Below are 14,652 nucleotides of genomic sequence, written 5' to 3'. Positions count from 1 at the left end.
GTATTCCTACAGTTTTTCTTTATTACTCTGTCTATGGTGTCTCCCGATTCACAGTTTTCACTTTTAATACGGGTCTAGAAGTTACCAACTTTCGAGTTTAGAGCTTAGCCTTTTTATGTCTTAAAAGATTCTTCCCTATCCCTAAATCATAATATTCTGCTTTTCGTATTTAAGAGTCTGTCTTCTACTAGAAATTGATTTTTGCATGATATGAAGTCATAATCCAAATTTTCACATACAGATAACCAAAAATCCCAGCAGTATGTATTTAATAGTCTGTCTGGTCATCATTTCATCATATGCTGTTTGAATGCACACATGAATCAATTTTATAATTTTTCCCTTATTTCCCATGGTCCCTTTAACAAAAAACTTACAGGGGAGATGGATGATTCTATTCACTTTGGTATCCTTGGCATTAATACATAGTTATCAATACTTATCAATACTGAGTAACGAACAGGAATAAACCAAAGGAAAAAAGGCAGCAGCACATATGAATCATGTCATAAAGTGAAATGAAAAGAAATGATTTCAAAGGTAGGCAAAGTTTCATCATGAGCAAGAATTCATTTTATAAGTAACAAGAAACCAATAAAAAAATTTAAACAGAAAAATTGCACAGGAAAAATTTTTCTTAAAGACTGGGCAAACTTAAAGTCTGACAAAAGCACATATAATGACAATAGAAACAGACACCTACCGTGCTGGGCGAGAGAAAATAAACTGTTACAACACATAGGAAGGCAACCTAATAATATCTAGTAAAGCTTAAGATATGTACATTTTACAGCCCAGCAATTCTACTATTTATCTTCACAAAACTCTTACATATGCATGAAGAGGCAGATATGAGAATATTTACTGCAGTATTGTTTGGAAAAACTGAAAATCTGGAAACGATCTAGCATATCAACAATAAAACGACTGTATAATGGCATAGTAATCCACTTGAATACCACTCAATAATTAAAATAATTAGAACTATATGTGTCATTATGAATAAATCTCAAAAATAGTGATCAAAAAAGATGAATTCCGGCCGGTGGTGGCTCATGCTTGTAATCCCAATACTTAGGGAAGCCAAGGTGGGTGGATCACCTGAGGTCTGGAGTTTGAAACCAGCTTGGCCAACATGGTGAAACCTCATCTCTACTAAAAATACAATAAAATTAGCCAGGCGTGGTGGCGCATGCCTGTAATCCAAGCTACTTGGGAGGCTGAGGCAGGAAAATCGCTTGAACCTGGGAGGCGGTGATTGCAGTGAGTCAAAATCGCGCCATTGCAGTCCAGCCTGGACAACAAAAGTGAAACTCCACCTCAAAAAAAAAAAAAAGAATTCCTAAAGATCCAAACTGCATAATACTTTTACATAAAGTTAATAGTGCTATGTTTTGTTTATAAACACACAGAAATGTAGAAAAAGTACAAAATCAGAGATGAGAATAATACTAAATTTAGGACAGTGGTTACTTTGGGGCAAGAAGCTAGAGAAATAAAATCGGAGCAGCAACAGGATTATTAATGTTTAACTCAAAAATATACAGATCTAAAGCAAATATAGCAAAGCATTAAGACTTGACAAAACTGAACGATGGGCATATGAGTGTTCATTACATTATTCTCTTTGGTTTTCTAATAAAAAATACGCTGGTGGCAGTATGGAAAATAGACTAGAGTGGGGAGAAGCAAAATGGAAACAAAGAGGGCAAGTAGAATACTTCTGAAATTCCATGGGAAATGACAAGCAGTGAGAGTAAGGCTAAAAAGAAAGGGGCAGAAGAAAGGAGTACACCTGAGAGATATTCTGAAAATAAAATTCACAGGATTAGGTGACAGATTGGATACAAGAGGTACAAAACGGAAATTCAATGTCATTCTTCTTTAATATAGGAGAACTAGGAAGAGAGAGTTTTAAAAGATAGTGAGTTCTTTTTTGGAAGTAAGTTTGAAGGGCCCATTCAACATCCCAGTGGAAAGATCCAATAGAAGGAGGCAATATACCAAAGTGGTCGGCAGCTCAGGCTCTGCAGTCAGGTGCCTAGGGTTCAAATTCAGGTTGAACCACTTAAACGCATTAGTTAACCACTCTAAACCTCAATTTCCATGTCTACAGAAAGGGAGGATGTTAACAAAATCGCTATTTTCATAGCATTTTGTGAGAATGAAATTATATAATGCCTTTCAAGTCCTGGGCAAAATATGTGACACAGACTTATTGCTCAATAAATGCCTATGGCTACTGTTTACAACATTTTTCTCAGGCATAGGACTTCTACCACATACATCACTTAGGACATTTTAGTAATTCCACCTTGGTTCCTAAATAACTTATTTCTATAAATTATATTCTGCTGTCTATACAGGCTTTTATAAAATGTTCAAGATGCTTAATATCATACTTTATTTATAACTGCTGAATAATTTCACTCAAGTCAGCGTAATTTTCCAACTCAAGAATATATCCTTTATTACCTGAAAGTATTATACATGAGATCTAGGCCAAATTCCTATAGAATTCTACTAAATACACACATTCAACAGTAAGTTGAAAGCACACAAACAATACATACATGCCAGGCTCTTTCAGACGATAACAATAAACAAGGCAGAAATAGTACTAACCAAAATTATAGTCTATTCACTAACAAGTAATTACAAAGCAGTGTAATAAATATTAAAACAGGGAACAAATGGGTGCTACAGAACACAGACAAAAAGAACACTCACAACTTGAGAGTTAAAAAGGGCATCCCAAAGGATGGGGTCTCTGACGACAATAAGTAGTTGGCAGAATAAGGCAGAGAAATGAAAGCTGGATTAAAAAAAAATAGTGTCTTAACCCATTTATGCCTGAGGTTGGAATTTTTTGAATTTTTGCAATCAGACCTTGGTGATGACCTTGAGCAGTAGGATATAAATAACTCCTGCATGCTCAGTGTTCCAAAAATGGAACATTAGGCATAGTTAAGCACGGGGAACATTTTATTCTAATACCTGGAATTAACAGAGAGCACAGACTGTTGAAGAACCTGAAATAAGTTTACCACATATAAAGTATACAGTGCAAGTATGGTGTACTGAAGTATGAAGCTGGTGACATATGCAGAAGAGAGATTGGGAAGAACCTTCAAGTCATACTCTATATGATGCAATTAAATGAGACTGCTTAAAAGTGCTTAGCACAGTTCCTGGTACAAAATAAGCACACATTAATTGTTAAACATTCATTTGCTATTACCTAGTACTCTCCCACTTTTTGCCACAATTTGGAATCAGACAATACACCCACCAAGAAATATGTTCTACCCACTCTTCTTTACATAGTTGGTTGCTAAAAAAACTGTATATATAGTACTTTATAGTACTTATGAAATGTCTTAAGAGAGTCTGTTCTTTCATTAGTAAAATGAGGACATTAACACCAACCTTGCAAGCCTACAGTAAGGAATAAAGCTAGTATGAAGAGTTCCTAGTAAGGAATAAAGCTAGTATGAAGAGTTCCTAGGACAGTGATGGGACACATAATTAAGGACTTCCGAAGATGATTTCTATTAAGACAGATTAGCAGGTAAGTCAGAGAAATCAGAAAGTAGGAAGATTTAGTTTCACTCTGGGGTTATGCAATAGAAATGCCTTAGAAATTTTGTCACCTTAGGACTAACTTCTTTTAATAGGGTAAGATACACACACCAACAATGTTAAAGTTACAATAAAGGAGTCAATACCATTCTGATGACGTGTTTACTTTTTCCTAAAGTGCAAGCTTTTTCAAAAACGAAAAAGTAATCTGTAATTTGCTTTTTTCACAATTATCTTACATTAAAAGTTTTCAAAGAAAATCCAAAATCCCATAGCCCTAAAACAACTAGTCTCATTTTACATATTTCCTTCCAGGTGCCTTCAAAACAATAATTAGGTTTTTCTACTCCATATTATACAGTTTTGATTTAAGACTTAACACCAAATGGATACTGTATTAGCAATATTTTGAGGGCAACCCTTTTGCAAAAGCAAAGATACTCTCTAGACATATTAAACAAGAAAATTTATCATCATTTGATTTATATTCAATCTTCAAGTATCACATCTGGGACTATAAAAAAGGTACTCTGTTATATAAATTTTACAGTATGTAATTATTGTCTGATTCTAATTTGTCTTACTGACAACCTAAAACATTTATTTCTAGCTACTCTTTTTCTTCCAAATGGTCTCATTCGGTGGCAGCTAAATTCTAAGAGAATTTTATTGATATTAATCCTAAATAACAATATCATAATATATTTGAGAAAGAAATTATCAAGTGACATCATTTCCTTAAAAAAGTAAAGAATATTTTACCTGAAATAAACTAAAGGATAATCTTAAAATCAAACAAAATATTTTTTTCACACTACTACACAATTATTATCAGAAAATCCTAAGTAAACTGAAGGTTAAGTTAAATTTCCTAAGACAAAACAGCTAACATGAGTATAAAAAGTTTATTTTAGAATTTTCAAATAAAAAATCCTACAACATCACTAAAACAAACTGTAAGTTCAAAAGAAATGAGAATATCCTTAGGACTTCTTATGGAGAAGATTTTACTCAGTGTCAGTATCTAATTCTACTAAATATCTGCTTAGGGTTCACATAAATGCCCTTAATACTCTTTCATTAGACTTTAAGATCAAGTCATCTTAACTTGCTGATGCTAAACATTCAATTATCATACTATGAGTATTCCTAACATTAAGGTTATTTGCAGTCTCTTAAGGACACATCTAATTTTCCTAGTCCTCGTTATTTAATCATGTAAAAATGCCAAGAAATTAGTGAAACATACTGGAAGCCACATAAATAAATAAGTGTCAAAAAAACACTGGAACTACTAAAACAGCAAATCTTATGCTTTCAGTCTTGAAATACAATAAGGCAAAATTGATTAGTGTTTAAAATAATCTCAACTATTTAATGACTATCCATGTAAAACATATTCACTACCTCTCTTGTCACTCAATCTTTAAAGAAAATGGTAAATTAGGTATAAAACAAGCAACTTAATTTTACATTGCACTTCAATACCAATTCATCAATAGATTAATCAATTACACATCTTATGTAGAAATTTCCCAAATATATCATTCAGTTATATATGTACATCTTTCTTCATCTCCAATAACATGTTTTAAACTCTCTAGTAGTAAAAACCTACCTTTGAGGTTCTTTGAAGTTGATCACCAACATATGTTTTACGAAACTGATCCAAGAACCACAGAATTGCAAGCTCTATTTTCTCATTAGAACACCGAGGCAATCCAGTATCCATTAAAGATATAAGCTGAAAAACTCTTCATGAAGAGGGGGGAAAAAAGCTTCAGTACAAAACCTTAGAGAAACAACATTAAAACACTTACCATAAATGTAATATAATACATAATCACTGTAAAAAGTGGGAAAATACAAAAACACATAAAGAAAATATTTTTTGAATCATCTGAAATCCTACTACTGAGAGATATTACAACTTGGTCTAATTCCTTCTAGCCTTTTTTCCCTAAGACATACACACACATGCACATAAATGCAAAACTCTGTATGTATATACAGATATTATTTTACTAAAAACTGATAAAATAAATGCATGGCATACACATAAAAAATCCTACACATAGATATAAATTTTCAGTAAAAGAAGAACGATATTAAGTATGTAGTCTTGTATTTCACTTTTTTACTTAATCTTATATTTCTAAATAATTAAATATTTTGAGGTTATGACTCAAAGTTCCAAAAAAATCCAGAGGTACGTCTATCAAAAGTTATATCCCACCCTTAATGAATAATAAAAGTTTACCTTAAACTACAAGGTGATCTTAAGAAAATCAAATATTTCTAACACCAGTTAAACTATTATTAAGAGAAAACCATAACTTTTCTATTTATTACTATTCAAAACTATCATTAGGAAATTATAAATGAACTGAAGATTATGTTAAATTTCCTACAGAAAAAGCTTAATTCAATATAATGAAAAACTTCGTGCAGAACCTCAAAAAAGAAATCCTTCAATATTATCTATTTTCATTAAAATTTTCTGGTGGATGATTGCCAAGTACCTTGTGCTAACAAAATCAATATAATATAATAATTTTTCAAGAGACAGAAGTAGAGGTTGTTGAGGAAACAGTACCCTTTTCTAATTTGCACAAAGGCAGCTCTGCCCAGCCCTGACACATCCAGTTTTCCATATATGCACACATGAACATATACACACACATTATTAACAGTTTATATGTCCTTCCAGATAATGTTTTATGTATGTACATGCAAATATGACTATAGATTCTCCTCCCAAACCTTCTGAACACATAGAACGTATTACCCACATGGTTCTAAGCTTAGCTTTTTCCATTTAACAATCTGTCTTAGAGCTCTTTATCCATCAGACATAAGAAGGTTCCTCATACTCTTCTGAAGCTGCTTAACATTTCATTACATAAATACACCATAATATTTTCAAACATTCCCCTACTGATGGATGCTAAAGTTGTTTACAATTTTTTTGCTGTTACAAAATGCTGCAATTAACAATCTTGCATATGTCATTTCACACATGTCCATCTATAACATACATTTCAAAAAGTCAAGCTACTCACTCAAATGCATAAATTATTATAATTTTGATAGCTATTACCAAAGTGCACTCCATAAAAATTAAAATAATTTATACTCTTACCATCACTCCATAAGAGTATCTATATACATACAGACAAGATAATTCAGGATGACAGAAAATTAGAATTTCTGGAAAGTTGAAAAGTGGCATCTCGGTGTATTTTAATTTGTATACCTCTTACGCATGTGAGGTTAAAAATTTTTCATGTCATTTTCTGTGACCTGTTTGCTCATATACTTTGCTGATTCTTTTTTCCATTTGGTTGTCTTTTAATTACTGAGTTTTACAAATTATTTACACATCAGAGGGTTGACCTCTTTGCCTACAATTGAACTGTAAACAACTTTGTGTTTCAATTGTCTCTTGGCTTTATGACAAAGGTCCCCAACCCCAGGCTGCAGACCGGTACTAGTCCGTGGCCTGTCAGGAAACAGGATGCACAACAGGAGGTGGACAATGAGCAAGCAAGCATTATCGCCTGAGCTCTGCCTCCTGTCAGATCAGTGGCAGCACGATTCTCACAGGTGTGCAAACCCTACTGTGAACTGTGCATGCGAGGGATCTAGGTTGTGGGCTCTTTATGATAATCTAATGCCTGGTGATCTGAGGTGGAACAGTTTCATCCTGAAACCATCCCCTGCCCTGGTCCATGGAAAAACTGTCTTCCACTAACCAGTCCCTGGGACCACTGCTTTATAATGTTTAATGCCATGCAGAAGTTTGTTATTGTTTTTCTCATGCAGAAAATTTGATCAATTTTTTCTTTCATGGATTTTGCATAATAGCAAGGTCTTACCTGAATCTGAGGAATTTTGTGATTCTTTCTTTCTACATTTACCTCTATGATACATTGGGATTCATCTTGATTATACAGTGTAAGACAGGGAGCTAACATTATTTTTTAAAGATGCCTATCCAGTTGCTTCAAAACCATTTATTTCCTGTAGAGTTTATCTTTTGTTCACCATTATGAAGTACTCATCATATATACTAGGATTCACTGATGCATTCAAAACACTTACTGAACCCTTTATTCTTTTCTACACTCCATCACACTAAATACATCCTGACCAATTACTTTTACCATATTATTAATTTTCCAAAGCACTGTTTTTAATGGTTGCATAAAATTAAGGCTACGTCAAAATTTAATCATCTTATTTTGGATAAAAATTCATATTTCTAAGTAAAACATAATTACTTTCCCCTCCTTTATCCTCAATGACTTCTCGAAACAAAATATCTAAGTCACAGCATACGAACTTTTTCAAAAACTTGCTATGTATTGCCAACATGTTAAGAAAAAATATTTTGACAAGCGTTTTTATAGTGATTATTTCCTATATTTATAAATAAATCTACTTATTTAAAAGTACCCTTTGCATACCAAATATCCTCAGTACTGCTAAGATTTACGGAGAACTTGCTAAGGAATTCGATTTAAGAATTAGATTGTTACAACCAGGTTTTGAGGTTTTTTTTCTAAAATGATGTTTGATACGCTTATCCTCTAATTTTGAGAGGAGAAGTAAAGCTAAATTTTAAAATCTGTTTACTGGTGAATTAGCAGATTATTGGAGTAGGTTTAGACAAACCACCATTCCTGTTCATAGCTCCAACAGGATCAATTAAAGCTCTGTCTCCCCAGCAGCCCCTCAAAGAGGCCAGGAAACACAACTAAGAAGTGTGGAAAAGTTAAATCCCCCAGGAGTAGACATTAACCAGTAAGAAACGAGACACAGAAAGAAGTCAACGGATATACACTGCTTGTCCTTACTCCCCCAACCACGAGTTGTTCTGAGGCACAAGTGGTTTCATGTGGCCTCTGGGGAAAATTCCTATAAAAGCAAGCAACCAGTTGTATTTTCTCAGTAATACACCACCTTACATAGTTGGTTCTCATTATTCATGGTAGTTATGTTCTATAAAGTCACTGTGAACACTGAGTCAGTGAATAATGAACCATTGCTCCTAGGTAAAATACAGAATTAGGTTCCTGCAAGCCTCTGGTGACAACATTTTGGTCAATGGATTACAATCTTGTTTCATGTGTGTTTCTGTTTAGAGAGGCTTTTTCAAATATACTGTTGACTTGTTAACACTGAACTTACACACTACTGCAGTATTCACAGTACTCCCACTGGTGCCCAGACAGAGAATCTAACCCATGTATGGCACATGATAGCCTTTTTGTATTTAGGAACACTAAACAGCACTTTAACAATACAGCTGGGCCATTTTAAACACGGAAAGCACCAACAAAAAGCACAAAAGTACGACAAATGTGGTTCTAAACAGAATATAAAAAGGACAATTCTTTGCAGTACGAGAGCTGAAACAAGGCAGAATATCACCTGTTCAACCTCAATTGGGAAAGTGCAACACAAAACTCAAATTTCTTCATCCCTATGCACATGTCTGCAAGTGACCACAAAAGCACCATGAGGACTGATTTTGGGGTTAGAAACACATTTTATCAAGTAGGCAAATTCACAAAAAATGGAACCCAGGTATAATGAGGATTGACTGTATTTGTTTTCTCTTATTGTCTCACTTACTTTCCCTTTCCTCCTCTTCTTTCTTCTCTAAAAATGTACTCTTCTCCCTAACTCCAGAAAAATATTAGCCCATGAACTTCACCAAAGGCTCTGTTTTCCAGGGAATGCAGGCTAAAACACAAATCTTAGTTCAAAATGTTCAGTATGTTTGCTGCTTAAATAAAAAAACTAATATTTTTTTTCTCATTGGCAAATATACACCTACTTTATTTCCTAATATACATTTTCTCACGAGATAGTGGCAGTGTGTGTGTGTGTGTGTGTGTGTTTTGAGACAGAGTCTTACTCTGTCACCCAGGCTGATCCCAGTGGCACGATCCCAGCTCACTGCAAGCTCCGCCTCCGGGGTTCATGCCATTCTCCTGCCTCAGCCTCCCTCCCAAGTAGCTGGGATTACAGGCGCCTGCCACTATGCCTGGCTAATTTTTGTATTTTTAGTAGAGACGGGGTTTCACCGTGTTAGCCAGGATGGTCTCGATCTCGTGATCGAGATAACGAGATCCGCCCACCTCGGCCTCCCAAAGTACTGGGATTACAGGTGTTAGCTACTGCGTCCAGCCATGTATTTCCCTACTTGATGATTAAACTTTAAAAAAAAATCAGCTGGGCACGGTGGCTCACACCTGTAATCCCAGCACTTTGGGAGGCCAAGGCAGGCAGATCACCTGCCAGGCAGATTGGCAAGGCAGGCAGAGTTGGAGACCAGCCTGATCAACATGGAGAAACCCCATCTCTACTAAAAATACAAAATTGGCCAGGCAAGGTGGCACATGCCTGTAATTCCAGCTACTTGGGAGACTGAAGCAGGAGAATCACTTGAACTCAGGAGGTAGAGGTTGCGGTGAGCCAAGATCGTGCCATTGCACTCCAGCCTGGGCAACAAGAGCAAAATTCTGTCTCAAAAAAAAAAAAAAAAAATCAAACTATAGCAAAAAGTATGCCTAATTTCCACTTTATTAAATATGTAATGTTGTCTTAAAAGATGGTGCAGAAGCAAATTTTTTGCTTGGTTGAAAATTAACTAAAGCATTTTAAGGAAGCCCCAAACATCTATAATTCATATTTTCAAGTAATTTAATTTGATACAGAAAATAATAAATCTTAGAAAAACTAAAAATATTCATGATCCATGAAGATTCACATTTTATTGAAGAAATAGTTTAAAGGTTGAAAGGAAATGGAACAAAATGAAATTTTTTATCCAAAAGTACAAAAGATTTACTAAGCACTTAGAAATATATTTAAGAAGAATAATGAAGGAGAATATCACAACTAGGTGTAACAATTTTAAGGTCTTTAATAGGGTAAAAATATATAACAATATACTTCTAAGACCAATGGAAAAGTACGAAAGGCCTGAAAAAAAGATGTAATAATTTTGTGTAAGATATAAGTGGCACTTCAAATCAGTAGAGGGTAGGATTGGCATTAACTGGAAATCTTGGAAAAAATATATGAAACCAAATGTCAAGATATATTAAAAATAAATATAAAAAGCTATTAATAATACCAAAGAGAGCTGGGAGAAAATACAGGTGGATATTTTTATTAACCAGAAGTGGAAAAAAAAATCTTTCTAAATATAAGCAGCAGAGAAATATGAAAGAAAAAGTCCACAGATCTGAATACATAATATTTAAAGCCAGTAAAGAAGAAATTTCTGAAGTAAAAATACGGAGAAAACATTTTCAAAATGAGGAGCAAAATATTAGCATCTCTGAGACATATATATGTGTGTGTATATATATACACACACACACACACTGAGCTCTTACAAGTAAGTTAGAAAAGATCACAAAAGAAAAGAAGGTAAATAATATAATCAATATAGATATAAAAGTCACAAAGAAAAAATGGCAAAGCTGGGAGTGGAAAAGAATGTTTGATACCACTAGTAACCAAATAAATACAAATTGAAACAATACCTTTGTTACCTATAAACTGGCAACAATATGAACCCTACTCTCTGGCAGCTCAACCACTAACAAATGTTAACTATCATACAATTAGGGTTCAGCACAGCGGTCCCCAACCTTTTCGGCACCAGGAACCAGTTTCCTGGAAGACAATGTTTCCATGGATGGGGTTTGGGGTGGTGTGGGGTGATGGTCTCAGGATGAAACTGTTCCACCTCAGATCACCAGACATTAGATTCCCATAAGGAGCATGCAACCTAGATCCCTCACATGTGCAGTTTAGGGTTCACGCTCCTATGAGAATCTATGTCCCTGCTGATCTGACAGGAGGCAGAGCTCAGGCGGTAATCCTTGCTCACCTGCAGCTCACCTGCTACGCAGCCCAGCTCCTAACAGGCCACGGACCGGTACAAGGGTTGGAAACCCTTGGTTCAGAGAATACATTGGTCCTTTTTCAGAAAACCATGTGGTAATGAGTACTGAAAGTCTTTCAAATGCTACATAACCTTTGACCAGCTATTCTGCATTTAGGAACGAACTCTAATGAAATTATCTCAATCGATATAAAGATATAACTAAAAATAATTTAGTTATATGTAAAAGTAATTTATAATAAGAAAAAATTGAGAAACAACCTAAAATTCCAAAAACAAGGGTCTATTTAAATTATTGTACAGCTTAGAAAATTTAATGTCTAGGTGAAATGTTGATATTGTGCTTGATTTTAAAAAGTAGTGTTGCTGTGTGTGTGTGTGTGTGTGTGTGTGTGTGTGTGTGTGTAATATATCACTAATTGCCAAGCACTGTTCTAAGCATTTAAAAAAATAAATTCCTTGTAACAGCCCAAAATAAGTTAGGTATTATTATTAGCTATATCTTATATTGTTTTGTAATGTTTAAGAAAAGTTGAAAAACACACATGCAGCAAACATATACCCATATACATTAATTGAAAAGACTCAAAGGGACTTTACAAAATAACAGTAGTGGTTATCTCCAGATTAACACATAATTTTTATTTTCATTTGAATTTTTAAGTCTTCAATAAAAACGTGTATGACTCTAAGGAGATTTGTTATTAAAAATAAAATACATGGAAAATCAATTCGCTTGTATTATTCATATATAGAAATTTTCCTCAGGTTAGAATTGAAGCTTGAAGAGAATAATTCAACTGCTTTTTCCTAAGGCTGTGGCCAATAGGTGACAAAACTTGCGATGGGTAATTGACTACCTAGTACTTTCTGACTAGATGCAAGTCATCTAATTTTACCACCTTTCCAATACACACTGGATGTGATTGCTCAGATCCTAAGTAATAAAAAGCAACCTAAATCTTTATTACATTATTTGCACAAATATGTACAAAGTATTTTGAGTCTATCGCTTATTAGAGATTTGACTTCTACAAATCACTTAACCTTTGAGTCTTGGTTTTCTCAGCAATAAAAAGGGAAATAATACCTTCCTCAAAGGCCACATACAAAAATGTCTTCGCTCATAGTACTTGTTCAATAACTAATTTTTTTAACTATTTAGCAAAATTCAGTAAATTACACAGTTCTTACTTACCGACAGGATAATTCTCCATCCATAGCATCATGCTCATCTGTACTGGTATATGTTAATCTTCCTCCAACAACTGTCCCAACTAAGTATACCAGCCATGCAAGACGTCCTGATATAGAATAAGAAAGAAAAAAGTTTAAGAAGTATTCATAGAAACACAGCTTATTTTGGGAGAAATTCCAAAATTAGCACAACGATCTACTCTTCCAAACAAGTGATAAATCACTGTGAACTCAGTTCTTGATAGAAAGCAGATGGGTTTTAAGTTTATCAAGGCAGCAGAACAGTGAAAATGCCATAGAATTTAGAGCCAAATAAAACTAATTTGAATCCCAGCTCTATTAAGTTGCTACGTGATCTTGCATAAGTTACTTATCTCTTTAAGTCTTAAGGTTTTCATTTGTAAAATGGAAAAAACAATGTCTACCATGAAGACACGACTGAAAATAAATTTGAGTACAAAACACTAAACTGTCTAGGACCAGGTCTGTTATTCAGTCAGGTCGTACTCTTATGATCCAAGGACCAGCATCTTTTCTGAATGGTCAATGTCATGATAGTACCAGTGTGATCATTTTAAATATTTCCCCTGCTTGGAATATAATAGTAATAAATTTATTCCTTCTGTATTTTTATGCATGATATATAAAAAAATCCAAGATTTCACATTGTTTTGACAGTACAGTCAACTTCACAGCTGATAGCAGTAGAGGATTAAATAGCTTTAAAGCAGTGGCACAAATGGCAACATCTACAGTTTTCATAAATCTTACTTTGGGGGCAGCTGAAATTGACTAATTTAGAAATGGAAGTATTTACTGAATGATTTTTGCTTAAGGTATATTATTTTACATCTCTGGATTCATTGATCTAGGTGATCCTTCAGTACTTTTGAGACCTTTATAGATAATTAACAACATAAAATTATCTTGCTAAAAACAAATTTTATGCTATTCTTGGAGACTGATTTTTCAAAGATAAGAGGGCTATTTCATAATACTGAAATCAATTGTTTCTGATTAAGAAACCTTTTCAAGTAAAAATGTTTTTTTAAAAGGTATGGAATTGAACAATGAAGAAAAGAGGCTATCTGTGCTTGTTAGAAGACTCAGGAAGGATAAATAAAAGGTAGAAAAAGAACAAATTCTTTCTGTTTTCCCACGGATACTAGCAGTTATTATTATACTACAATTAATCAACAACTCTTTTATAAATTTTTGGAGAGACACATCAACCTTTTAGGGTGACAAGATTCCTGTAAATTAGAAATCTAACCTGGCAAGTATTCACATCCTTTATTCTCTCATAAAACAACAACAAATCAGAACTGACCAATTATGCAGCCTTATACATTAGGAATGTGAAATAGATTAAATAGGAGAACAAGAACACTAATTTGATCAAGTAATCCATTGAAAAACAGACTCAAGTTTCATCACATATAATTCATGACAAAAGTAACAGAACAAAAACTTCATGTAAGAAGCTGAAAGTAATCAGAAAGTTACCTTATGAATTTCAAAGTATTTTAGGGTCAATATAAAAATCTATCATAGAAAGTCTACCCTAATGACCCTGCTTTCTCTGTGGGCTCTATCAAGTGGCAGCTGCTTTTTCTTCCACTTCTCATGTACTTGGGCCTTGAATATGGAGTAGATGATCTTCATGTTCCTCATTTCTACTTCACATTTTATCTTTCTTCATCATGAAAGCATCTGCCTTTACATCTTACATCATCAATAACACTGACAAATATCCCTTCTTATTGCAATTTACTCTCCTGCAGATTATTTCTCCCTGTTTTTTGAAAGTATTGGTTCTTGGCTGCCACTCTTTCCAACAATATTTATATCATAATCACTAGTGATTTCAATATCTACAAAGATGAATCTTACAATTCCAACAATCCTTTGTTCTACTGGGAATCTTCAATCCATGAGCCTAT

At 34.0% G+C, this 14,652-nt stretch overlaps 1 protein-coding gene across 1 annotated transcript in view; it reads right to left on the bottom strand.

Moving 5' to 3' along the window:
- Positions 1 to 14,652, bottom strand: part of RANBP17 (RAN binding protein 17) — a 439,101-nt gene that overhangs the window by 335,649 nt on the left and 88,800 nt on the right. Inside the window, exons 13-14 of the mRNA XM_015141394.3 lie at positions 12,711 to 12,816; positions 5,201 to 5,336 (exon numbers count right to left, since the gene is read on the bottom strand). Of these exons, the coding sequence (XP_014996880.3) occupies positions 5,201 to 5,336; positions 12,711 to 12,816 (242 nt within the window). The remainder of the gene's footprint in view (positions 1 to 5,200; positions 5,337 to 12,710; positions 12,817 to 14,652) is intronic.

The sequence above is a fragment of the Macaca mulatta genome, chromosome 6, assembly GCF_049350105.2.
Source record: "Macaca mulatta isolate MMU2019108-1 chromosome 6, T2T-MMU8v2.0, whole genome shotgun sequence".
Lineage (NCBI taxonomy): Eukaryota > Metazoa > Chordata > Mammalia > Primates > Cercopithecidae > Macaca > Macaca mulatta.
Note: the sequence above shows the minus strand (reverse complement) of the source record. Positions and strands in the feature narration are given on the sequence as shown.